Genomic DNA, 27,721 nt, shown 5'->3' on the forward strand with positions numbered 1-27,721 from the left:
AAGTCACCTTGACTTAAATTTCCTTATTTTGTTTGATAAAAAATGTGACATGGGAAATGTTCCCAGCAATTTTAAATGGTTGAAATTAAAATTTTTCCATGGTCTCAGTGGTATTGATATAGGTAATTATTGGGTAAGGTTTTTTTCTCTCTCTCATAATGAAAGGAGAGGGTATTCTAAGACTGATCAGAGACAGATCATATCTATATCGATACATTGAAAATTATCAGTAGTGCAGAATTGTTTTCTGCTTATTAATTTTAACTAACTTGGAAAAGTCTTATCTGAAGAGTTTGGGTATGAAGTCTTGAGTCACATGTACATTGACAAGATTGGTTTAAATACTAATTTTGATCAGTATTTGATCAGACTGTGATAGAATTAGGAATTTTGCCATTTAGTTTTAGAGTGGCTAGGCTCCTGGGGTCTTTTTGATAACTCTTGAGTAGGCCCAGAGTATTTAAGAGTTAGTTTAAGAATAATAAAGTCTGCTTCATACGCCATCTGAGAATTTTTCCCTGTAGCTATGACCTCTCTTTCTGGAAAAGCATGTTTTGTATGTTACCCATTCTTAAAATATGTGTATCCAAATTATCCATTTTAAGATTCTTCAGCAATGTTTGTTTAGGCTTAGATTTAATGTTCTGTTTCACTACTAATCTTGCACCTCGTTTATGCATTAGTGTTTGTTCCACTACATTATATGATACCAGATTAAAAGCTGGATACTGGGTATTTGAGAGTATTTGAAGGTATTTGGGTATTATTTTGGTCTCTCTACTGGAATATGTTTGAAAATTCCCATTACAAAGTTTTTTGTTTTTAAAGCCTTAACATATACCCAGAGCACACTATATATATACCACTCTCCTTCAGGACTGCTTATTCAGAATAATAATAAAAATTACTATTCATTGAGCCCTGTCAGGCTTTCTGCTAGGTATATACTTTATACATTTGCCATTCTGACCCACAGAACGACTCAGTTAAAAAATAAATTTCTATTTTACAAATGAAAAGTGAGGCTCAGACAAGTACCGTCACCCACGTACTCAGTGCTGAACTGATTGTAACGCCAAGAACATGAATTTAAGATGGCTTGCGTTGTAGTGCCATTTCTGCTAACATTAGAGCCACTTCTTCATATTTTTATGTCTGTAAAGAGGATACACAAAATTTTCTGTTCTTAATCAGGATACTAGTGTATCTTAACCATTTACTCCCATCATACCTTTCCTGTGTTCAGGCAGCAATTCAGCATTTCTTCGAGTGGTGAGATGTCGATCCTTAGCTGAAGAATACAGCTTGGATACAATTAACAAGGATGAAATTAGTGAGTAATAACCTTTTGATGCTAGGTTATTAATTAATTTTAAGGATTTGATAAGAGTGTATGATGATAATATAAAGGATAATATAAATATTTATACTCTAAATTTTACTCTATAAGTCTGTCCAAGTGGTTGTAATTTCAAAATATAGAACTCAATGTGCTGTGTGGTGCTTAGTCTCTCAGTTGTGTCAGACTCTTGTGTCTGAGTCTTTGCGACCCCATGGACTGTAGACCACCAGACTCCTCTGCCATGGAGATTCTCCAGGCCAGAATACTGGAGTGGATTGCCGTACCCTCCTCCTGGGGGTCTTCCCAACCCAGGGATTGAACCCAGGTCTCCCACATTGCAGGTGGATTCTTTACCATCTGAGCCATCAGTGAAGCCTATAAAACTTAATGTATCTATATATAATCATATTTATGTCACTGAGTAAGTGGTGTTATATGTAGAAGAGCTAAATTTAGCATTTTACTACTATATTAGAGATTATGTGACCATAACTATCTATCTGCAATACCACTGGGTTTTTATGTTTCCCTTTATTTTACTATTATGTATCATTTTCTATTTTATTACCACAAAATATTTAAATTTTGTGATAGAATTACCTTGTATTCTGAAACTTGAGTATATAGTAAATTCGGTTTTTCCTTGTTTTTAAATCATGAATTACCCAAATTATACTGAAATGTTTTTCCTTTCAGTTTCCAGCATGGACAATCCAGATAATGAGATAGTATTATACTTAATGTTACGGGCTGTTGATAGATTTCATAAACAGCATGGTAGATACCCAGGTAAGGATAGCAATTAAATTATCAAATACAGTGAAAATATTTTTTTTGGCTTCACAGCATGGTTTGTGGAATCTTTATTCTACCAGGGATTGAACCCAGGCCAGAGCAGTGAAAGCTCCAAATCCTAACCATTGGACTGCCAGGGAGTTCCCAATAAAATCTTAAATAAATACTTAAACGGAATGAAATCTTAAAGGGATCTTGGGGTATTTACAGTAGTACGATGCTTGAATTCACACTGTAAACAGTTTACACATGGGTCATCTCAGTGAGGCCAAATGTAACCAACTGCAAACAGCATTTGATCTGAACTATTACAGGGGACTGTTGGTTGGTTGCGTATGGGATAAAACTTTTTTCTGCTAGTTTCTGTAGTTGACTTCTGAGATTCACACTGAGTTTGATTTGGTAGAATGGGAAAATCACAAGTATGCCAGTGACTTCTGAACTCAGAACTCTAAAGATGTTTCTTTGCTCAGTAGCTATTTTTTGTTATCTATAAATGTAGTAATTGGGGTATTGGCATATGCTCAAAGGTCTTCAGTTGTCCAGGACATCTTTATTAAGATGATAGTTTTAATTGTGCAGGATTATTGCATAGCAGCACATTCTGGGTGTGTCATAAAGTCTGTTGCCCCAGCTGATGTAGTATACCCAACGAGTTATAATCTTAATGAGCAAGCTTACCAGAAAAGAAAAAAGAATAAAACACCAAATAAATGTACTGCTTTATTTGTATTGTTTGCTTAGAATGTATTTTTTGTTATCTTCTGCATAACAGACCATCCCCAGATTTAGTAGTTTAAAACAATCCATTATTGTGTCTGTGACTTTGAGGATTGGCTGGGCTCAGTTAGATAGTTCTCACTGGCGAAGGGGGATCCCATGGAGATGCATGATGCCTTGGGCTAGAGTCATCCAAGAATGGAGGTTCAGGATACCTGGGGCTGGAGTCATCCAAGATGACGTACTCACTCACATGTGTGGCACTTCAGGCAGGATATCTGGAACTGCTGGGGGCTGCTCAGGCATCTCTCACCTCATGGCTCATTGGGGCTTCCATTCAGCATGGCAGTTTGAGATTTCTGACATAGTGGCTGCCTTCCCCAGAGTTAACAATTCAAAAGACCCAGCTCGATGGCACAGATCTTTTTATGACATGGCTTTCAAGCATCACTTATGTCCTGTTGGCTTCGCAGAGTCAGCTTAGATTGAGTGGAAGGGGGACCACATGAGGGCATGAAGAGGTGTTCATTGGGGAGCCATCTTGGGAAATTAGCTATTACATAGAGCAGACTTTGGAGTTAAACCTAGGTTCAAATCACTTCTTGTCTTCTTGATCTTGGGTGAGTCACTATTTCCTTCCAAGTCTCAGTTCTCTCAGTATGGAATGGGGACAATAATAACTACTCTGTTAGATTGTTAGGGTTAGGTACATGATGTATGAAAATCACTTAACACACTGCCTAGCTGTTTATAAGTACTTAATAAAGGGTAGATGCTACTATTTTGAGGATAAAGAATAATGATAACTAGAGGGATTAAAAGCTAAACTAGAGGGATTTAACAGTACCTGGATATTATGGCAATTACATTTTTCCTTCCAGTAGTAATAACAACAGATTCCCTTTGGAGACATAGTTTGATCATTAAGAACTGCCTGGGCTCATATTGCACTTTTGCTACTTATGAGCTAAGTAACTCAGGCAAATAACCTGATCTCTCTGTGCCTCAGTTTTCCCATCTGTAAAATGAAGGTAATAATAGTGTCTATTTCACAGGGTTGTTGTGAGGATTAAATGAAGTAATATATAGATGGTATTTAAAACAATGTCCAACATCTATTAATGCTCCATAAGTGTTACTTATTATTATAGCTTTATGTCCTTAGTGTCATTTAATCTCCTGGAAAGGGTAATAAACACCAGAATTTTTATAAAGTGTGTGTGTGTGTGTGTGTGTGTGTGTGTGTGTGTGTGTGTGTGTATATGACATTACTTTCTCATTCATTCAATTCTATCACACAATTACTGAGCACCAACTATGTGTCAGATAGTCTTCTAGATACTGGGTATAGAGCACTGAACAAAGCAGATTTGTCAAACTCAGATGTATAATAGGTTTTTAGATGGTTTCTTTGATTGTTACAGGTTTGTGATAGTTGTAGATATTGGTCTCATACTTTCCATTATTTTTGTTCTTATTTCAGATTTATAGTTTTGACTAAACAGCTAAAACTGGATTAAATAGAAGAGGCAGTCAACAGTTTTGAGTCATGTATTTATTTCAATGAAAATTAATTTTTTATATATATATATATTTTAGGGGTGTCTAACTATCAAGTTGAAGAAGATATAGGAAAGTTGAAGTCTTGTCTCACTGGCTTCCTTCAGGAATATGGATTATCTGTAATGGTGAAAGACGATTATGTCCATGAATTGTGAGTATTTTTTTAGGGAATTTAGGAGACAGTACTGTTGTGTTACATGGTTAATCTGTGTTCTGTCTCCATTCTTTCCTGTAGTTGCCGATATGGAGCTGCTGAACCACACACCACTGCTGCATTCTTAGGGGGTAAGTTCCAGAGATGAGAAGACTGTCACCTGTTGTTATATGGTACACTTGTGAAGTTTTGTTTTCCTAGGAGGTCAGTGTAGCACAGTTGGTTTCCCTGCTTTCCATCTCTCCCACTGCTGTCCTGAAGCGTAATTAATCTTTCTGAGGCATAGCTCTGATTGTTTCTCTCACTCTAACCTTCTGACCTGCCAGTACACATATATACACTATAGTAGTCCTTGGAAGACAAATCCAGAGTCCTTCATTCTGTGCTCTGGTTTTACCCAGCCTTTCTTTCCTTGTTTTTTTCAAGTTACTTGCTTTCCCCCTAGACATGCCCTTTGATTTCCTGCTCCTTGAATCTTTACCCCTCTCTGGACCCATTTGCCCTAAATCTCCCTATTTCTTCCATGTCTAAAATCTACCTGCTTTTCATGACCCAGCTCAACAATACCTTCTCTTTCATAAGACTCCTTGGAGTCTGGAAGTTTGAGATCAGGGCCAGTATAATTGGTTTCTGGTGAGGCCTCTCTTCGTCTCTTCATGGCTTGTAGGCAGTCACCATCTTGCTGGGTGCCATAACCTCTTTTCTGTGCAGGAAGGTGAGGGTGGGTGGAACATGGCTCTCTAGTGTCTCTTCTTAGAAGGCCCCTCTCCATGACCTTAGTTACCTAATTACCTCCCAGAGACTATCTCCAAATATGGTCACATTGAGGGTTAAGGCTTTAACATACAAATTTGGGGTACATGCCTTTGGTCTACAACACGTGCATTCTATTATTATTCTGCACCAGTCACTTCTTTGGGGTCTTTGTTTAAATATTATCTTCTCTGTGAGGCCATTCCTGATTCCCTGATTTAAAATAGTCCCTCCTCTTGCACTCATATCCACCCCCCTCCTTGCTTTTTCTCCTTAGCTCCTAGTCACTTGACATTTTCCTTGTTTGTAAATTCTCTCTCCCTCACTACTGAAAAATAAGATCCATGAGGACAAGAATTTTTGTCTTTTGTTCCCCGCTGTATCCCTAGTGCCTAAGACAGTATCTGGTACAGAGCAGAGTCTGATTTTATTGAATGAATGAATGTGAAAGCAGAAGCTTCAGATTATAAAAGATGAAAAATTGTTTTCTTAGTTGTTTTTTGTTATTGTTTCTTTGTTTTCTTTTCTTTTTTTTTTTTTTGAATGTGCATGCGTACCAGTTGTATTTGACTCTTTGTGACCCCATGGACTATAGCCTGCCAGGCTCCTCTGTCCATAGAATTTTCCAGGCAGTAATACTGGAGCGGGTCGCCATTTGCTTGTCCAGATCTTCCTGATCCAGGGGTAGAACCCAAGTCTCTTGTGTCTCCTGCATTGCAGGTACCTGGGAAGCCAGGTTGTTTGAACAGTTAACTTTAAAATTTGTTACTATCTCTATATACTCAGACTGTTACTGAGTAAAGCAGTCTAGCAGTATTTAATATAGATCTTTTCCAAATTATAAATATTCCTTTAACCCCTTTTTATTTTAAAACATGCACAGGGTAAAATTCAAATGCAACAGAAGGGTATCCTTTGAGAATCTTTTCTGTCTTTAAAAAAGCCTTTTTAAAAAACAGCAGTAATTTATAATGCTGTTTGACTTCTTCTTGCAGCATATATTTTGCCAATATTTTTAAACCACCATAATTTTAAAAACTTCTTTTAAACTATGGCATATTATTTCAAGGTGTGACTGTATAGAACAAAATTTTTATTTCCTTTAATAACAGTTATAAAAGCTTATAGTCCCTTGTTTTGATATGACTCAGTAAGTTATGTCTGTTTTGGATTACTGTTAAACATCTTTAGTTTTGGAAAGGAAAGGTTTTCTTTACAGAATTGAGTATTTTTATATTTATATAATTTTTAAAATTTACCTTTTTCAAAGATTTGCTTTTCTCCTTTTTTCTTGCAGGAGCTGCTGCTCAAGAGGTTATCAAAATAATCACCAAGCAATTTGTAATTTTTAATAATACTTACATTTATAGTGGCATGTCACAAACTTCAGCAACTTTTCAGTTGTAGAATAAGTACCCTATAGTGTGTTAAAATGACTGAAACTGTAATTGTTTTCAGGTTGTGCCCTAGTCTGTCAAGTTCTGTTGGGGAGAATTGTTAAATTGTTTCCTTAATAAACATTTTTCTCATTTGTAATAATGTAATCTTGTTCTTTGGGGGGCGGGTGGGGAGCTGAGGTGGAGAGGAAGGAAACAATTCTCTCAGAATAAAAGTTATCCATTCCTAATTGAGTTCATTATTTTTGGCTTGCTATTTCAAAGTTACTTATAGTAATGTGTTAACATTAGAAACAGCTTAAAATACTTTTTTCTTAGGCTTAAATAATGAATTTAAGGCATGTGCAGATTTAAGCTGTGGAGATCTTAGTACCCATCACTATTTGCTAAAACTAATACAATTTAAAGAAAACAAGTATTTCAAATGTATAGTTTTATCAGAAAACAAAAACAGGCTACAAAAGGGAGGGAGAGGGAAGGTTGGAAGAGAGGAATGAAGGCAGGGCTTGGGGCTCCTAGGGCCTAGTCTTAGTCCCCACGTCTGCATACACCTGCCCCAAGGCCTCAGCGACTCTACAGCCAGTTCTGAGTCCTTGAGGCAGACGCCCCTTTAAGGAAAGAAAGCCCTTTACTTGGAGAGCGGCGAGGTTAGAGGAGTTCCCGTTTCACGTTGTGACTTTCCACCACTTACACAGGCACACAGTTACTAAACCCCGGCCCTTTGGAATGCTGGTGACCGGCTGCGCGCGTTTGACTCCGAATAGGGGCGGGGTGGCCGGAAGTCCCGCCCTGCGGAAGTGCGCGCGCCCTCTCGGCGGGAAACCGGGTCCGGCGTCGAGCTAGGCGCACGTCGAGGGATAAAGGGGGAAACCCAACGCGCTGCGACTTAAGGGTAAAGGCCACGGCCTCCACTCTCTTCGCCTTGGGGCCCTTAGCTCCTCCTGGGAACCCGCCCGTCGCTTCCTGTGGAATGTCTGGGATGCGGCACACCTCTCCTTAACCTTCTTAACAGACCCTCAAGGGGGGATGGAATGAGTTGGCGGGAAGGGGCCTGCCAGAGGAGGCGGCCTTCCCCGGCTGCGGCCCCCACAGGGAAAAAGAACTGTCACGTACCACTTAGGAGGCTAGACCCTGGCAGTTTTCTGCCCGATAGTACTTCAGAATCCCCGGGCGTCTCCCCAGGTTATTCTGATATATGAAGGAGGTGTGCGCTGCTGCGGAGGTCGTTTTTCAGGTCGGGTGTGGGTCCCTGTGTCCTACATCACCTGAGGGGGAAGGCATGTTAAAGGGGCTGATTTTCAGACCCACCCACTATCCTTTGGGTGAATCGCAAGTGGTGGGGCCTGCCTCAGGCCGCTAACCAGCGCCCCGCTCGCTCACTGCAGGAGTTGGAGAATCCTGTTCTAAGAAAGAAAGGCCCGAGGGACCACTTATGCTCTTCAGAAGGAGTTCCTCCAGTTATTTAGGTGAGCCAGGCCAGCGGGGGTTAAGGAGCGCCAATTGACGGAACAGGGTGGTTTGCCCTCCTTCCTGGGAAAGACGTCTGTCAGTTACCCAGTTACCCGTGGAAACTGGGGTGAGGTGATGCGGATGGATGCCAACCATCCTCCAGGCTCCTGAGGCTGGGAGTGCCGATGTTGTAGTGAAATGGCTTCTGGTACTGGCAACCTGTTTCTGGACCGGATCGATTGTTATTTCTCAACCTAAACTATTGTAAGGGAAAGTTTAACATTAGTTGCATATTGGCCCTTTCTCGCCTGCTGAGAGGAATGTTTCCACGCGGGATGAGTCCAAGCTGGGGATCCACTGTCAGCTACTTAGTGGTGGCATTTATTGTGGAATTCTCACCCCCGCCAGCCTTATCCACAGAATGATGTCATTTATCTTTCTAATATTTTGGGGGTGCTATTTAGATTTCAAAAACCTTTTCATGGTAACATATTCTAGACCACATAAATAAGTAGTGTTCAGCTCCTTTACTTGCTTAAATTTTAATTTGAGTTTGGGGAATTGAGTGAAACCTGTAAGTAGGAGAGTTTCTTTCTGGTACCTGGGGGGTGATCGGGGGAAGAATCCCTTTTTTCCTCTTGTGAGAATACAGTAAATAATTTTGAAATCTTGTTCATGACAGTTTGCATCTATTCACTAAGTTCTGAAAATACTTAACAATATGCTTTATTGGGGCAGGTGCTTTTGTTCTTGGGAATATACTGTATTTTATACTTTAAAATTAATTTATAATTATTAATCACTTGAAAGTTATAACTTATCCTTTGCTGTGGATGTTTTTAAGTATGTAGCAAGTAAATATAATGACTTGTTTTTAATGTTACTAGATATTTGGCAAACTTTATCTTATTTTACTGTGTAACTATTAAAAATGGTATAAAAAAGACGGGAATAGAAGGTAGTTTGTGTTGTTAGTTTCAATTTAAAAGTTATATCCCTCTTTAATAATGAAAATCTTATTAAAAAGCAGATTGACTAATTAAAATGAAGGAACGAGTCCTTAAACTCTCACAAAGCAAAAACCTCCATGTATGATACAATGGACTATTTTTTTAGCAGAAGTATTTTTAATTGGAAGATAATTACTTTACAATGCTGTGTTGGTTTCTGTCATAGGATAGCATGAATCAGCCATAAATATACATATGTCCTCACTTTTGAACCTCCCTCTCACCCCTACTCCATCCCACCCTTCTAGGTTGTCACAGAACACCTGGTTGAGCTCCTTGTGCTTTACAGCATCTTTCCACTAGCTTTCTGTTTTATACATGGTAATGTATATGTTTCAGTGTTACTCTCTCAATTCATCCCACCTTCTCCTTCCCCACTGAATAGACTAATTTTTCAACAGATTGTTTTTTAATCTAGTGTTTTTCCAAATCTTAACCCATTTGCTCATAGGCAATTCAACCTTTAGAAAAGAATGAAAATTTTCCTGTATATGTTTATGTATATATAGTATGTCTGTTTATAACATGTCTCCAAATTATATGTAGGAAACAGAGTAACGGATAAGAGTGTAGCCCTTACCTCAGTTTTCTTGATTCTCATTTCAGCTCTGTCACTGACTAGCTCTTTGAACTTGGACAAATTGTTTACTTTCTTCTCATCTATCTTTATCCTTGTAGCTCCCTTGCAGGGTTGCTGTAAAGACTAAAAATAATAATATTTATAAGATTTATAGGGGTTTGCAGGGCCTGACCTACCACTGGGCTTGCTGAACATTAGAAGCTTCTCTTACAAACGTGTGAAAAATGAAAAACAGTGAAATAAAACACTACCAGCTAAAGACAAGAAGTGTTAATATGTTGCTGTTTTCCATCAAATTTTATATTTGCCTCTAGATAATTGGGGTCATACTGTAGATAAAATTTTGAGTCTTGCTATTTTTTATTATATTGTAACATAAGCATTTTTCTGTGTTATCAAACATTTCAAGTAAATGTCAATATTCTTGTAACAATATCGTATCCTGTGGATATACTATGGTGTACCTACCCATTCCTTTTTTAATGGAATATTTACGTTAAGAAACTGGCAAAACTAGTAAACATGTGTGTGCATGTATACTAAGTCACTTTTGTCACATCCAACTCTGTGTGACCTTGTGGACTGTAGCATGCCAGGCTCCCCTGTCCATGGGATTCTCCAGGCAAAAATACTGGAGTGGATCGCCATGCCCTCTTCCAGGTGGTCTTACTGACCCAGGGATTGAACCCATGTCTTACATCTCCTGCACTGGCAGGCGTGGGGTCCATGGGGTCACAAAGAACTGGACATGACTGAGCAAGTGAACTGATTGGCAGGCAGGTTCTTTACTGCTAGCACCACCTGGGAAGCCCCCAGTAAATGTGTGTATATTACTTTATAAAAGATTTGCATATTTATCATTAAATTTTTTGTTGTGAATTTTAATTTTGAGAGTAAGAATGAACAATAGAATAATTGTCTCCCTTTAACTACATAGTATTGGGGTAAATAAGAATTTTTGAGTTCTGTGAGTCCTGATTTATTGTTCTAAGAAGTTGACTGGACTCTGATATATTTTTCTAAAAAAATCAGCTTAGCATTTTAAAGTAAAGAATGTGAGAGGCCATATTAGGGTTTCCAGTTATTTTTAAAATTCTTCTAATGAATGATGTATAAACAAAGATTTAAGCTTGAAAGAAAAAAAAAGTTGTTAGAAAAAAAATTTAGTATTAAGCTAAGCTTGTGAAGAGAAACGCACATCTAAAGAGTGTGTGAGTATTTGTGTTTTAAACCTCTGATTCATGGAGGGTGCCCAATCTGAAATGATGGGATGAAAATTTACAGAAAAGAAAATAAGGAAGGAGGAGCAGAGCAGTTAGATTCAGTCAATAATTCATGTGTTTGTTTAATAAAACCTATTGAATGCCTGTAGTACTTAAGAATGTGAGGTGCATTCATGTATGTTTTCAATTTTAATTCTTGTAACAACTCTATGAAGTTGGAAATTTCTATTTTATAGATGAGGAAACTAAGCCACAGAGAACTTAAGTCTAGTATCTAGTAAGTTTCAGGGGCTTTCTGGGTGGCTCAGTGGTAAAGAATATGCCCTGCCAATTCAGGAGATGTGGGTTTGATCCCTGGGTCAGGAAGATCTGCTGCAGAAGGAAATGGCAACCCAATTCAGTATTCTTGCCTGGGAAATCCCATGGACAGAGAAGCCTGGCAGGCTACAGTTCATGGGGTCGCAAAGAGTCAGACACTACTGAGCACACATGTTCTTTTCCTACTCCTTTGCATACTATACTTCTGGAATTCTCAAAATAGATTTAAATTGAGAGAATACCTTTATCTTATAGATGAAATATAAGGAAAAAGAATGCAGACAAGCATGGAAAGTGAGGACACAAAGAAAACACAAGGTGAGAAATTTATGGATCATATATCTGGGATTTGTTTTTTAGTCTATTTGTGGAATACACCACAGATTATCTGACAGGCTCCAGGAATTGAAAGAATTATTCACTAATTTACATAAGTATTTATTAAACATCTAGTCTGTACCAGTCACACTGACTTTAGGAAACTGACATTCTAATGGGAGATGGCATGCTGATAATTAGAATACCATATGATGGCTGATTCAATGGAGGTGTATGTAAGAACAGTGGAAACCTGAGAGGACCACCAGCAAATTTCAGAGCTGTCTTCAGAAAAATGGAAATTTAATTCATGGACATGGAGGAGGTTAACCAGAGAGGAAATACTAAAATATAATAGGATGGGAAATAGTAGTCCCTGATGGACCCCATCACATCAGGGTTTGGCTGAGGAAGAAGACCCCCCCCCCCCCCAGAAAAAAAAAAAAAGACTAAGAAAAACATTTCAGAAAGGTAAAGAGACAGGAATGTGGTATTTTGGAAATTAGCCTTATGAGAATGCTTTGAGAAAGGCATTCTCATTACCCTCATTACCCAAGAGGCTCAGTCTTAAATGTCACAGATGATGACTGAAGTATCCACTGGCCTTTTCATTTGTTTTGTTAATAGTAAACTTAATAGATTTCAGCCAGATTGCAGTATATTGAGGTCTGGGTGGGAAATAACCTGGAGACAGTATGAATAGCTTGGTGGTGATTGTTTAGTTGCTAAGTCATGTCCAACTCTTTGCAGCCCCATGGACTGTAGCCTGCCAGGCTCCTCTGTGGGATTTCCCAGGCAAGAATACTGGAGTGGGTTGCCATTTGCTCCTCTAGAGGATCTTCCTGACCCAGGGATCAAACTCACGTCTCCTACATTGCAGGCAGATTCTTTACCATTGAGGCACCAGAGATTCCCATGAATAGCTTGCTCTTCTTCAGAGCTTATCTGAAGATATATGGCAGTAACTAGAGGGAGGTTGTAATGTTAAGGATCTTATAAGAGGTACAGAGATAAGAGAATTTGTGAAGGGACTTTCCTGGTGGTCTAGTGGTGAAGACTTCACACTTCCACTCTAGGGGGCCTGGGTTCTCTCCCTGGTCAGGGAACTAGATTCTACATGCGACACTGAGTTTGCATGCCACAACTAACAAGGTCCTGCATGCTGCACCTGAAAAGACCCCTCATACTCCAACTAAAAGATTCCACATTCCAAATGAAGGTAGGAGATCCTTCATGCCACAACTAAGATGTGGCACAGCTGAATATATATATATGTATATTTTACATTTTATAGTTTCAGATTTTACATTTAGAACTACAATCTATTTTAAATTAGTTTTTGTATACAGTGTGAATAATGGATTCAAGTTTTGTTTTATTGTCTTTTTGAATATGATTATCCAGTTGTTCCAAAACCATTTGTTGAAAAGGCTAGCTTTCTTCTCTACATTGCCTTTGTAAAAAAAAAAAAAAAAAAACAGCCACTCATATATATGGGTTTATTTTTGTACTATATTCTGTTTCATTTATCTGTTTATCTGTTGATGCCATACTATACTCTTGATTACTATAGGTTTGTTTTAAGTCTTGAAATTAAAGAGAGTTGAGTCTTCATCTTTACTCTTCTCTTTCAGAATTGTTTGGCTATTCTAGGTCCTTTGCCTTTCCGTATGAATTTAAATCAGCTTGTCAATTTGTACCAAAATAGCCTGTTGGGATTGCATTGAATCTCTAGATCAATTTGGGGGAGAATTGACATCTTAACAGTATTTAATCTTCTGACCCGTGAACAAGGTGTATCACTTCCTTTATTTCCGTCTTCTTTAATACCTCACAGTATTTTTTAGTGTGTATGTAATTCACATCTTTTGCTAGTAAAATTTGTTTTTCTTTTTCTTTGGCCACACCTTGTGCAGGATCCTAGTTCCCTAACCAGAGATTGAACCTGTGCCACCTGCAGTGCAAGCACAGAGTCTTAACCCCCGTACCACCAGGGAACTTCCAGTATTTCATATTTTTTATGCCATTTTAATTGGCATTGGTTTTGAATTTCAATTTCTAATTATTTATTGCTGGTATATAGAAATGTTACTGATTTTTGCATGTTCAATGGATATTCTGAAACCTTACTATACTCACTTTTTAGTTCAGTAGCTATTTTGTAGATTCCATCAGATTATCTACATAGAAGGCCATGTCGTATGTGAATACTGATAGTTTTATTACTTCCTTCCAAATTTGGATGCCTTTTCTTTTTTCTTACCTGATGGCACTGGCTAGGCTCTCTAGTGCAATGATAAATGGAATGTTAAATAGAATGACACTGGCTAGCTTCTCCAGTACAATGTTAAACATCTCTGTCTTGTTCCTTAGGGAGAAAGAATTCATTCTTTCTCTGCGAAGTATGGTATTTACTGTAGGGTTTTTGGTAGATATACTTCATCAGGTTGAGGAGGTTCCTTTCTGTTTCAAGTCTGATGAATTTTTTTTTAGATCAGAAATGAAATTTTACTTTATCAAATGCTTTTTTTGCATATACTGAGATGATGTATTCTGTTTTAGTTTGTTGTATTACATTGACTGATTTTTAAAATTATAAACTAATCCTGCATTCCTGGGATAAACTCACTTGGTCATGATGCATTATAATTTTAATTTACTTTTGAATTCAATTTGTTAAAATTGTTTAGACATTTTTTGCATGTATGTTTGTGAGAGATATTGGTCTGTAGTTTTCTTTTTTCCTTTCTAATGACTTAGTTTTAATATTAGAATGAAGAACTAATACTTTCCAAAAATAGATGGGGAAACAGTGGAAACAGTGCTGACTTTATTTTTCTGGGCTCCAAAATCGCTGCAGATGGTGATTGCAGCCATGAAATTAAAAGACTCTTACTCCTTGGGAAGGAAAGTTATGACCAACTTAGATAGCATATTAAAAAGCAGAGACATTACTTTGCCAACAAAGGTCCGTCTAGTCAAAGATATGGTTTTTCCAGTGGTCATGTATGGATGTGAGAGTTGGACTATAAAGAAAGCTGAGCATTGATGAATTTATGCTTTTGAACTGTGGTGTTGGAGAAGACTCTTGAGAGTCCCTTGGACTGCAAGGAGATCCAACCAGTCCATCCTAAAGGAGATTAGTCTTGGGTGTTCACTGGAAGGGCTGATGCTGAAGCTGAAACTCCAGTACTTTGGCCACCTGATGCGAAGAGCTGACTCATTTGAAAAGTCCCTGATGCTGGGAAAGATTGAAGGCAGGAGCAGAAGGGCACGACAGAGGATGAGATGGTTGGATGGCATCACCGACTCAATGGACATGGGTTTGGGTGGACTCCGGGAGTTGGTGATGGACAGGGAGTCCTGGCGTGCTGTGGTTCATGGGGTCACAAAGAGTCGGACACAACTGAGCGACTGAACTGAACTGAAAATAAGTTGTAAAGTATTATTTCTCTTGAAATTTTTTGGAAAAAACTTTGTGTAGAATTGACATTATTTCTTCCTTAAATGTTGGGAAGAATTTACAGATGAAGCCATCTGAACCTGGGGTTTTCTTTATAGAAAGGTTTTAAACTATTATTTCCATCTATTTCATACACACACACACACACACACACAATATTTATTTCTTCTTGGGCAAGTTTTGGTTAATTTGTTTCTTTGAAGCAACTTGTCCATTCACCTAAATAAATCATTGAATCTGTAGGTATGAAGTTGTACATGACCATTATTATCTTTTGAATATCTTTAGAATCTATGTTGATGCATCTGTCTTAGTCTGATATTGGTGATTTTTGTCTTTGCTCTTTTTTTCCCCTGATCAGTTTGTCTAGGGGTTTGTTGGTTTTACTGATCTCCTCAAAGACCCCGCTCTGTAGTTCAGCTTGGATCTTTATGATTTCCTTCCTTCTGCTTATGCTGGTTTAATTTACTCTTTCGCTAGTTTCTTTTAAGGTGGAAGCTGAGATCATTAATATGTGACTTTCTTCTTTTATAATATAGACATTTAGCATTACACATTTCTCCTAAACACTGATTTAGTAGCATCACACAAATTCTTTTTTTTGGAGGGGTGTATGCTGCATATCTTGTGGGATCTTAGTTCCCCAACCAGGGATCAAACCCAGGCCCCAGCACTGAAAGTGCTAAGTCTTAACTACTGAACCACCAGGCAATTAGTACATCCCACCAATTCTAATATACTGTATTTCATTTTCATTCAGTTCATTCTAAATAAATATTTAAACCAAAGTAGCTTTAATTCAAGAGAATAATGCTTGTATTTTCTTTTCCTATATTTTGTGTGTGAAGAAAATCAAATAATTATAAGAAGCTCATTTCAAGTTGTTTTATTTAAGGAGCATCTTTCTTTACATATTTTTATTCCTTGTTAGATTTTTTTAAAGTAATACATGTTATTTAAAAAACAAAAATATGTATTTTGAGGGTGAGATTTAAATGATTAGTTTTTGAAAGGAAATGTTTAAAATAATGAAATTTTTGTTCTTTAGAAGTGAAGACTGACCTGAACTTATTATTGGAGTGTCTGAAGTATCAAATGGACAATGCTTTTTCACAAAAGGAAGCTTTGGTCACTATTCATTCAATTTGCCAACAAAATAGTAAGACATGATAGTGAAATTTTGTTTGTGATTCTTTTTAGTATTGTGATGTATGCGTTGTTCTTTCAATGCGTATTATGAAGTATGCATTGTTCTTTCTCTTCTATTCAGTTACTTTATATGTTGTTATGTTCATGTGATTTACTGTCCTTAAAAGAATAAATATAGTAAATATCCTTCTTTGTTTTGTCTGCACATTTTACAGGTAATGCAGGTCTTTATTTTCGGGAAATTGGTGGTTTGATGTTTGTAAAAAATCTTGCAAAGTCAAGTGAACATAGTATGGTAAAAGAAGCAGCCTTATATACATTAGGAGCTGTTGCAGAACAAAATGGTAAAATATGAAAACTTTATTTCATTGTCCTAAGCATTGTGTTTTACTTATTGAAATGTAATTTTAGAATTAAATTTTTTACATGTCTGTATAGTTTTATCCAAGTGTTTTATTTAAATTAATGCATGCCAAAGATTTTAACTTTTTAACTGACGAGGGAAGCAGTAAAATGTTACAGCTGCTTCAGAAGTAATGGCAAAAAACAGTGCTGTAGGCATTTGAGAAAGCTGAATTTTATGAACAGGTACATAACTAGTCAGTGTCTGCAGGTCAAAGATCAATTGCATTCTACTGGTCAAAATGTTTTCATTTCTGTGGACAAGAATAACTTGTGTCACTATCAGTTTTCTAGAGTTAAGAATTAGCCCAAAGACAGTAAAAGGCACAAATAATCTAGGAAGAAGGCTAGACAGGATGTTCAGTACTTGTTATCATCCATTTCGAAATCTTTCACCGTTTTTTTCTTGCCATTAGTTGGAAACATTTTTTTAACTTTGTCTTTTACTATGCTTATCCTTTTTTTTTTTTTTGGCCATACAAAAGTTTTTTTATTTTTATAAAAATAAATTCATCATTCTTTTCCTTTCTTGTTTCTGAATTTTAAATCAGAGGAAGTTTTCCCATATTCCCAGGTTATAGAGGAATCCACTCACATTTTCTTTTGGTACTTGTATGACTTTATTTTTTACTTTTGCATGTTTTATTCTTTTTGAATTTTCCTGGGGTATGAGATGATGAATGGTTCCAGTTTTATGTGGCAATCCAGCTATCCCAACACTTCTTATTGTAAAGTAGATCTTTTTCACATTGATTTGAGATGCAGCCACTATCACTTAATGAGTCTATCTCTAGTTTTTCTATTCTGTTCATTGTCTGTATATCCGGGTACTTGAATCAGAATATTAAGGTAACCCACAACCATCTTGTATGTGGATAAAGATGTTTTGGGTGCTGGGCCACTCAGTTGTGTCCAACTCTTTGCAATCCCATGGATTGTTTCTTGCCAACTCCTCTGTCCATGGGATTCTCCAGGCAAGAACACTGGAATGGGTTGCCATTTTCTTCTCCATGTTTTGGGTGTGGCTGACAAAAATATTTTTTCTGTAGTGTACCTGAAATGAAGTTAAATCTAAATCGTGTTTATCAAATAACTTTATATTCTTATATTTTCATCCATTAACTTCATCACTTGTTTTGAGAATAAGTTATGCTCTAGGCACTGGGGATAAATAAGACATTGTCTTTGCCTTTGAGAGTGTCTAAAAACTGTTCTAGACCCTGGATATATGTGTTCAAATTATTTTTTACAATACTGCTTATTGCATGATTATCACAAAAGAACCCCTCCTTATCAGGTAGGTATCATTTTTGCTTTTTGAAAAGATATTTTTATATCTAGAAGAGTCTTTAAAAATAGCACAACTATCATTTACCCCTCTTTTCTAAAGCAGGTTTCTGAATTTTCTTAAATTCTTCTTTGGCTACATTTTGTTACTTATCCTCAAATTTTCGGTCATGTTTTATCCCAAATTTTTGTTAGGCTTAATTTTGAAGTTTAGTGACTGAAAATTCTATGAGATTGCAATACATGCTTTAGAACTAGGTCAAGTACTTCTGATTAAGATACTGCTTCTTTGGTTTGTTAATTGAGTAAGCACTTAAATTTGTCAAAATTTGCTATATGACTGATGAATGTCAGTGAAATGAGACTTGGTTGAGAACCATCCATAATGGCAATTTTATATTTTGTTCAGCATATTTTAAAACTTGTTTGTGCTAATACATAGAAATTAAAATTATATTTTCATGTTTCAGTTTACTGTCAGCAGACTCTGTGTACTTCAGAATTGTTTGAAGACTTAACTTGGTTCTTATCTAACAGTGATTCAAACACAAATCTGAAAAGAATGTCTGTCTATGTTATTTTGGTTCTGGTTTCAAATAACAGTAAGTACATTCTCTTATGTTATAGAAATATTTTTAAAAATAATAAATTGGAACAGACATTATTAATCATTTTATTCTAGTCAGTGCCTTTTAAAACTTTACTAACTTCTTACTACTGGCTCTAAAGACAATATAGCATGATTTTAATTATTTGATATTTATTAATTTAAAAAATAGTAAAGTGATTTGTATTATTTAACTAGCATTGCAAAGGAATGGCATTAAAAGCAAAAGAGAAGCATTTAATGAATTATTGTTGTTTTGACACTAAGTCATGTCCAACTCTTTTGTGACCCCATGGACTGTAGCCTACCAGGCTCCTCTGTCCAGGGGATTTCCCAGGCAAGAATACTGGAGTGGGTTGCCATTTCCTTCTCCAGATCTTCCTGACCCAGGGATCGAACCCACGTCTCCTGCATTGGCAGGCAGATTCTTTACTGCTGAGCCACCAGGGAAGCCCCATTTAATGAATTAGTTTGGTTGATTTTCCATTGAATTGGCCATTCAGTTATCATCATATTTAAGGTCATTTTATCAGTCAGCAATGACCTTAAATTTCATGTAGCTCTTGGCTAAAGTTTTACTTTGCTTTTGTTGTTTTAGGTTTTATTTTGGAATAATCTTAGCTTCACAAAAAAGTTGCAAAGATAGTATATAGAGTGTTCCTGTATACCTCTTGCTCAGGCTAAAGGCTATTTTTTTGTTGCTTTATTTAGATCTTCAAATTGTTAGAAATTTTATATGCATTTAAATGCTTCTAGATTTTATTTTTTCAGTTTTTAATATTTTAAAGTATTTTTTTCTATTTTGGAGCATATTTTGGTACTATAACACAGAACTGTGCAAAATAAATGTTTTGTGATTTTTAGAGGAAATTTGAATACTGTCATTCTCTAAACATAAGTAATATATTTTCCATAATAATCTTGATTATAAATTTTTACCTACTGTAATTCTGTATTGTACTTTATAATACTTTAAAGTGACAAAAGTTATTTATTAAAAGTACTGCTTGAATGTTGTTTTCCATTTGTGCAAAATTATTTTCTAAACAGAAATCTTTCATGTAATACATGGCAATTTTTTTAAGGGACTGGACAGACACTTGTGAGAGAAACAGGTTGTATTTCAGTTCTATCACAGTTGTTCAAGTAAGTAAAAAGATGTTTCTTATTATTAATTATTCATAACTTAATACCTTAACACATATGTATTAATTACTTTCTTTACTCTTTAACCTGATAGGACTGTTCTTTCAAAATATGAGTTGAATTTGTCAGATGAAAGTGCTTTGCAGAGTTATCAGTTGTGGTCTTCAGTGTGTAGTACGCTGTGTGTCTGTGTCAACAATCCTCAAAATGGTAATTATCTCAAATATTTAAATACTAAAAAAAGACTAAGAACAAATAAAAAGCTGATATTTTCCAAGTATACTAAAATATGGTTGCCTTTATCCCTTTCAGATGAAAATCAAATGCTTTGCTGCTCACTTTTTACGCATGCTAATGACTGGCTGATAAATTGCATGAAAGCTGAGATAATTCGCCCTATTTGCTCATTTATTGGACTCACTCTTGCAAATAACAGTAAGTATTCATTATTCTCCAGGCTTTATTTGAGATAACCTGTTGAATTTCAAAGCATAACCTACTGAATTAATTAATGAATTCCAGTAAATTGGGTCATTTTGGATACATTTTACTATTGTATAAGTTAAAATCTTATACATAGAAAAACATAGCAAAACTATAAAAACCTACATAGAGTGTTATCTGAAAAAATTAGAAATTAATAAAAATAAAACATCTAGAAAAGTCCCTAATATCTAGAAATTAAGCAACAAAATACCAAAAACCCACATCAAAACAAAAACACAAACCTATGAGTCAAAAAAATTACAAAGGAAATTAGAAATGTTTTTAACTTAATGATGATGAAAACATAATATTTTTAGATGGAAATTTATAGCACTAAGGCTTGCATAGGAAAGAAGAAAGGTCCCAAATCAATTATATTGGTTTCCACCTAAGAAACTAAATAATAAAACAAGTTAAAGTCAATGTAAGCATAACAAAGGGAATAATAAAGAGAAGATTAGCAATCAATGAAATATAAAAAGAACAGAATAGAGAAATCAATTAAACCAAAAACTAGATCTTTGAAAAGATCAGTAAAATGGATCCTTTACCCAGACTAATCACGAAATAGAGAGAAGGCCCAAATTATGAGGAATATAGCTTTATGCCACCAAATTAGATAACGTAAATGAACTGGACAGATTCTTTGAAAGACAAACTACAAAAGCTCACTCAAGAAGAAATGTATAACCTGAGTATTCAGTATCTAACAGAAAAATTGAATTTGTAGTTTAAAACCTTAACACAGAGGAAATTCTAGGTCATAAAGGCTTCACTGGTAAATTCTACCAAACATTTAAGAGTTCTACATAAATTATTCCAAGAAGTAGAAGTAGAAGAAACACTTCCCAACAAACTTTTAAGGCCAGCGTTATTTCCATACTAAAGCTTGAAAAAGGCATTATAAGAAAACTATATGACAATATCCTACATATATACAGATGTAAACATCCTTAACAAGATATTAGCAAATCAGTCCAGCAAAATATAGAAAGGATGATGTATTCTGATTAGGTGACATTCATTTTAGGAATGCAAGGTTGGTTTAACATTAGGAAATTCACAATATTCATAGATTAGAAAAGAAAAACTATGATCTTCAAAGATGTAGGAAAAGCTTTTCATGTAATTTAGCATACATTCATGACAAAAGATTTTGGTGAGCTAGGAACAGAAGGGAACTTTCTCAATGTGATGAAGGGCCTCTACAAAATATTATAGCTAATACTTAAATGGTGAAGGACTTAATGCTTTTCCCCTAAGATTGGAAAGAAGACAAGGATGGCCACTGTCTTTATTTAACTGGACATCCAAGTCAGTGCAATAAGGCAAGAAAATGAAATAAAAGACATAGAGATTGAAAAGGAGGAAGAAAATATAGTACTTATTCATAGATGACCTGATTGTATAAAGCATCTACAAAAAGCTACAAAACTAGTAAGTGATTTTAGCAAAGTTTCAGGATACAAGGTCATATGGAGACAATTAGGAACTTAAAGTGACTATCATTTATGATAATATAAAAAACTCAAAATACTTAGGGATATATTTATTGAAATATGTGGAATGTCTATATGCTGAAAACTATAAAACATTGCTGAGATTAAAAAAAATTAAAACTTAATGGGAGAGATATACTCATGGATTGTAAGATTCAATATTGTCATAATGTCACTTCTCAAATTTGTCTCTAAATTCATAGCATTCCCTATCAAAATCTCAGCAGGCTTTTCTGTAGAAATTGACAAGTTGACTCTAAAATTTACATGGAAATGCAAAGGGGCTAGGATAGTAAAATTTATTTGAAAAAGGACAAAATTGTAGAATTTATGTTACCTGATTTCAATATGTACTATACAGTAATCAACAGTGTAGTACTGGTGTAAGTGTAGGTGTAGATCAATGGGATAAAATAGAGAGCCTAAAAATAGACACACACACACACACACACATATGGTTGATTTTCTACAAAGGTGCCATGGTAACTCTGTGTTGGAAAATGTAGTATTTAAAAAAAATGATGCTGGTAAAAGTATTTACCTATCTGTGAAATATGAATATCAACCCTTACCTTACACAGTATGAAGTGTTAGTTGCTCAATCGTTTCCGATTCTTTGCAACTCCATTGACTGTAGCCCGCCAGGCTCCTCTGTCCGTAGAATTCTCCAGGCAAGGATGCTGGAGTGGGTTGTCATTCCCTTCTCCAGGGAATCTTCCCAATTTGGGGATTGAACCTGGGTCTCCTGCACTGCAGGCAGATTCTTTACCATCTGAGCCACTAGGGAAGCTGGTATACAAAATTAACACAATATACAAAAATTAAATGATCCATTACCTCAATATAAGAAATAAACTATAAAACTTCTAGACAAAAACAGGAGCAAATCTTTATAATTTGGGAGTAGACACACATTTCTTAGGACACAAAAAACATGAGCCACCAAAGAAAAAATTATCATTTGGAGTTCACTGAAATAAAATGTTTTATTCTTCAGAAGTTTCTGTTAAGGCGAAAAGGCAAGCCATTGACTGGGAGAAAATATTTGTGAAATGTACATCTGATAAAGAACTTGTGCCCAGGAAAACCCCAAGGAAATATCACTATACACCCATTAGCATGACTAAAAGTAAAAAGGCTAGTGACATTAAATATTGAGTGGAACAACTAGAACTTTCTCACACATTGCTGGTGGTATATCTATATTCAGATATTTAAATAGTTGTCTTTCACATGCTCATGTGCAAAGGAACATATCTCTATATAATTTCAAAAATTGAAACCTATTTCTGTGATGCTTTGACATTTCCTCTTTGTTTAAGTACCAACTTAAATGAATAATACATATAGGACCTTATTACTCTCAGCAGACTGGTATGAAATAGATTAGAGGCATCATCAACTTAATAGACATGAGTCTGAGCAAACTCTGGGAGATAGTGAAGGACAGGTAAGCATGGCGTGCTGCAGTCTATGGGGTCGCAAAGAGTTGGACACGACTTAGTGATTGAACAACAATTTTAAATACTCTGTACAAGTGTAGACTAGGATGTTCTGCTTATAAGTCTGATTTTTCATTACATAGAATATAATTGAAAGTACCTTTTAGTAAAGAAACCTATTTTGGCGTCCCTGTAATACTGAAAATGTTTGAATGAATGAATGAAAGCCGGTTAATCGTGTCCAACTCTTTGCCACCAGTCGTGTCCGACTCTTTGCAGGATTATAGCCTACCAGGCTTCTCTGTCCATGGAATTTTCCAGGCAAGAATACTGGAGTGGGTTGCCATTTTCTTTTCCAGGGAATCTTCCTGACTCATGGGTAGAACCCGGGTCTCCCACACTGCAGGCAGATTCTTTACAATCTAAGCCATAGGGAAACTGGAGAAACTGAAAATGTTTACATATCCTTAAATAACATTTTCTAACAGTCTGTTCCCAGATGTAGAGATTTTTTAACATGATTTTTTTTAGATTAAGAGCTTTGTGTTTTATTAATTTTAATATAAAAAGTACTTTTTATGTTTAAATCATCCTGGCTCAATTTGTGGTTCTATGGTAGACCGGGAAGAAGGTTTATCACAGAATTATAATCATTAGCCCATATATCCATTTGTTATATGTCCCCTGCTGGGATAGGGGCTATAGAGACTGTTGAATGCACAGACCCATGGGGTACTTTCCCATCAGAATCATTTTCAACAGGGGAATAAAAGACTGAAGCCTTTTAAAAAATGTATCTGTCATTGAATCTTTGCTTGGAATAGTTGTTAGGACTCTCAGTAATATATTATACTCTTACGCTCCAAGAAGTAAAAAAATTAGGCTTACTTAAATAAGATGGATGAAATATGTGAGTTTTTTTTTTGAAACAATTAAATTACTTTTTTGTTGATTTAGCCAATCTGAGGAATGAGTTATTTTGGAATTCAGAAAATAGGCAGCTTGCTAGTTGTAATACCAAGCTAAATGAATGAATCTATAGCTCTTGTAGGACTTGAGTTTAATATCATTCTTGCAAATTTACCAGTTCTTGATCAATGAAATGAGATGTCTAACATACAAGAAAGAAGTACTGTACTATACATATGGTTGTACTATGTTGAAATGAGTTTCTTATATAAGTAAATAGAATCAATCTTGTGATTATGTATATGCACAGGTAAGGATTAGATTTTTCATTCTTTAATTTTGGGATTTTTAGTAAGTATTTTTAAAAGTCAAGTTAATGTTATATTTAGTACAAGTTAATTTAATGAAACCATATACTTGTCTTATTTGAAGTATTAATAGTTCTGCTACTTTATTCCTTAAGCTTATGTTCAGAAATACTTTATATCTGTGGGTGGACTGGATGTATTATCTCAAGTTCTTGTGCAACTGGAATCTGATTCACACAAGACTCCTTTCAGTGCTAAGCTTGCAGTGGTGGTGACAAAGACAGTGGATGCATGCATTGCTGATAATCGTGAGTAAAAATGCTTAGTAATTTTTCCACAGTTGCATTTTGTTTGAATTCAGCATGGTGAGTGTTGAAATGGTAGATTGAACACAAACATGGATTGGACTTCTAGTTTCACGTAAGTGGGAGAGAAACTTAGAAATTATCTAGTCCAACTCCTTATTTTCTCATGGAGGTTATGACGTCCCTAAGGATTCAAATCTAGGTCTTCTGATTTCAGGTTTGATGACAGAATCAAGAGAAGAGTCTGTCAGTCCTAAATCTTTGTTTCACTTAAAAAGCAGCATTAAATGAAAAAGATTAGATGAGAAATCAAGGGACATTTTGGAGACATAGGGAATGGAAAGCCCAATTTATAGATTTTAAAAAATGAGATAAAGAATTAAGGTATGCCTCTATCCAGTAAGTATGAGATGGACTTATCCTACCACAACTAGTGAGTGGCTGAACCAGACTAGAACTCATGGCTATAGATTTTCAAAAATGACTTGAAGAATTAAGGTATGCCTCTTATCTGGTAAGTATGAGTTGGACTTATCCTACCATAATGAGTGAGTGGCCGAACCAGACTAGAACTCATGGCTGTTTCTCACATGTACAAATACTGAAGAATGATAGTCCACAAATCTTTGTAATAAGCAGTTCTTGACATTCATGAATAACTGAAAAAACATGGTAGATCATTTTTTTAAAATTCAGTTATGTGCTAGGCTCTATGTAAGCTCTAGAGATAAAAAAATGATTATGACATAGTCCTCTGAGGAATTCACAACCTTTTTGTTGCTATCAGGACTGTTAGATTCTGAACTCTGTTTTTAAAAACTGCAAAAAAAAAACACAGCCCATGAGAAGTGTAGTTTAAAATGGTAAACTTCTTGAATTTTTCACATCTCAGTATAGATTCAAGTATGCTTCACTGCATCATTAACATCAATAGAACCATGACCAGTTAGTAGTGTATTTCAATGACAGGCAGGAATTGATTACATAGGAAGGTCTATACTGTCAGTCTAGATAAGACAAGGTATGTAAGATGAGAGCAAGCAGCTTTTAGGGAAGGTAGTATTATTACTTCATATTCATAACACTATATAGGACAACCTAGCAGAAAGCATTCTTCAAAAAATTTGCTTTAGTATAATGTCTTTAGTATCGGAAGAGGAATTAATGAGAGCTTTATAAGCCTCCATCTTATTATAATGCATTTGTTTATAGTCATACATATATATTGCATGTTATATGAGATGTGAATTTTAGATACTATGTAGATATATAATATCATTCTCCCAGGATAAGATCTGAAAAATAGTATATGTAATATCTGGAAAATATGTATAGGTAGGGATAAGTTGTAAGCTTGTACTTGTTCTTTTTTTTTCCCCTTTTTAAGCTACTTTTGGTGTTGTATTATCCAAGTACCACATTGTTTCAAAACTTCTGGCATTGCTGCTTCTTGACAGTCTGGATTCAGGAGAAAAATTTAGTGTCATACTTACTCTTGGTCATTGTACAGAGGATTGTGGTAAGTACTGGATTTACTTAGCATGTTTATTAAAACAGTAGAGTAGAAATACACTGTTATTTCCTCCCCAGCTTAAAAGTACTGTTGCCTTTCTCCTAGTCCCTCAGCCAGTCATTGGGCCTCATCCTTCTTCATCCATGGTATTCAGTCAGTCACTAAGACCTGTGGTTCTATTAATGCATCTATTTATCCTTCCTTATCATTTTCTGCTCAATTCCAGTGCTACTTTCCCAATTTACGCCCTCAGGCCCTCAACGTCTTTCATCAGTGTTTTTGCAAGAGAGTTGTCCTTGTGTCCTCTTCCTTCTGTCTTCGTTTTTTCATTCTACTCCTCACATTGCTGCACAGATATGATCCTGTTCTCCCTTGTTGAAAGCCTTCAAAAGTTCTTTCTTTCTCTACTTTTCATTCTCTCCTATTTTTCTCTTCCCCTTTCATTTCTTCCCTCTCTAGTTTCCTGCCATTGTTCCCCTGTTCACTTGCCTCCTTTCTAACCTTCTTCACTTTTCTCTCTCTCCTCCTCCCATGTTTCCACTTCCCTTTCTTCGTGCTTTCTTGCTTCTTCTCTCTCTTCCCTCATTTCCCATTCTCTCCATTCATTTATTTCTCTATACTTTCTCTTCACCTGTATATAATTTAGGGTTTACTATACCTTTAAAATTCTTAATTTTTATTTTTTAATTGCGGTATAATTGGCAACTAAACCTTTTTTTAAACCAAGTGAGGACAGTTCATTTACTCTTATGAGATATGACACTACTCTGTAGCTGTATTTCACAGATTATAACTTATGAGACTTAGGTATTTATGTAAGTAGATTATTTTCTAAGTTGAAAATACTTCTGAAAATTTGTTTTTCTGTATTTTAAAATTTGAACTATGTTCATAATTATCACAAGAAAGAATTATGACCTCATGGCATATAGTTTAAGGTAAAATAACCCTCAGAATTCCATGGTGGTCCAGTGGTTAGGACTTGGCACTTTCACTATCAGTTCGATCTCTGGTTGGGGAACCAAGATCTCTTAAGCCCCATGGTACAGCCAAAAAAAAAGATGAAATAACTGTTTTCTACTTTAATTTTTGATGTGTTTTCCAGAGGAAAATCAGTATGATTTTTTTAAAAACAATGGCCTTCCACTCATGATACAAGCCTTAACTGAATCTCAGAGTGAGGAACTAAACAAAGCTGCCACTTTCGTGCTTCACAACTGCAAAAAAATTAGTAAGTTTATTATTACTTAAAAAAAAAACCTACCAAAGTTTTTGAAAGGGAATTTATATCTGCTTTGATGAACTAAGCCCCTTTAGCTCCCAGCCTCTTCTTACATTTGAAAAGTAGATTATGTAATTTTGACATGACAACTAGAGTATTACAGCATATAAAAAACTTCTATGGAAGGGAGCAGCAGTATAGATAATTCACTTATTTAATGCACTGTGGACAGATTTAGTTGTAGGACTTAAATCTGAGGGCTACAGGTGACTTAGGATTAAATCATAATATAAAGTATGTTCATTTATTTATTTAAAAAATATTTGAGTGCCTCTTATTTGCCAGACACTGTGCTAGGCTT

The 27,721-nt window shown here is 35.7% G+C and overlaps 2 protein-coding genes across 9 annotated transcripts in view; both read left to right on the plus strand.

The window, feature by feature from the left end:
• The window catches only part of NAE1 (NEDD8 activating enzyme E1 subunit 1), a 30,717-nt gene extending 23,851 nt beyond the window's left edge, over window positions 1–6,866 (plus strand). For both annotated transcript variants that reach the window (XM_070451192.1, XM_020884943.2), the window contains exons 16-20: window positions 1,247–1,333; window positions 2,039–2,131; window positions 4,457–4,571; window positions 4,656–4,705; window positions 6,625–6,866. In XM_070451192.1, the coding sequence (XP_070307293.1) occupies window positions 1,247–1,333; window positions 2,039–2,131; window positions 4,457–4,571; window positions 4,656–4,705; window positions 6,625–6,734 (455 nt within the window). In that variant the 3' untranslated portion in view covers window positions 6,735–6,866. The remainder of the gene's footprint in view (window positions 1–1,246; window positions 1,334–2,038; window positions 2,132–4,456; window positions 4,572–4,655; window positions 4,706–6,624) is intronic.
• Window positions 6,867–7,237: 371 nt separating this feature from the next.
• TERB1 (telomere repeat binding bouquet formation protein 1) overlaps window positions 7,238–27,721 on the plus strand; it is a 33,206-nt gene continuing 12,722 nt past the window's right edge. For 2 of the 7 annotated variants that reach the window (XM_020885017.2, XM_020885020.2), the window contains exons 1-12: window positions 7,240–7,616; window positions 8,110–8,190; window positions 11,560–11,622; window positions 16,134–16,244; window positions 16,450–16,578; window positions 18,394–18,525; window positions 19,616–19,676; window positions 19,771–19,886; window positions 19,989–20,111; window positions 24,476–24,628; window positions 26,013–26,144; window positions 27,244–27,369. In XM_020885017.2, coding sequence (XP_020740676.2) covers window positions 11,580–11,622; window positions 16,134–16,244; window positions 16,450–16,578; window positions 18,394–18,525; window positions 19,616–19,676; window positions 19,771–19,886; window positions 19,989–20,111; window positions 24,476–24,628; window positions 26,013–26,144; window positions 27,244–27,369 — 1,126 coding nt within the window. In that variant the 5' untranslated portion in view covers window positions 7,240–7,616; window positions 8,110–8,190; window positions 11,560–11,579. Of the gene's footprint in view, window positions 7,617–8,109; window positions 8,191–9,431; window positions 9,505–11,559; window positions 11,623–16,133; window positions 16,245–16,449; window positions 16,579–18,393; window positions 18,526–19,615; window positions 19,677–19,770; window positions 19,887–19,988; window positions 20,112–24,475; window positions 24,629–26,012; window positions 26,145–27,243; window positions 27,370–27,721 lie in introns of all 7 variants that reach the window. The other 5 variants (XM_020885010.2, XM_020885008.2, XM_020885012.2 and 2 more) reach the window with 5 other exon arrangements.

Source organism: Odocoileus virginianus, chromosome 20 (assembly GCF_023699985.2).
Source record: "Odocoileus virginianus isolate 20LAN1187 ecotype Illinois chromosome 20, Ovbor_1.2, whole genome shotgun sequence".
NCBI lineage: Eukaryota > Metazoa > Chordata > Mammalia > Artiodactyla > Cervidae > Odocoileus > Odocoileus virginianus.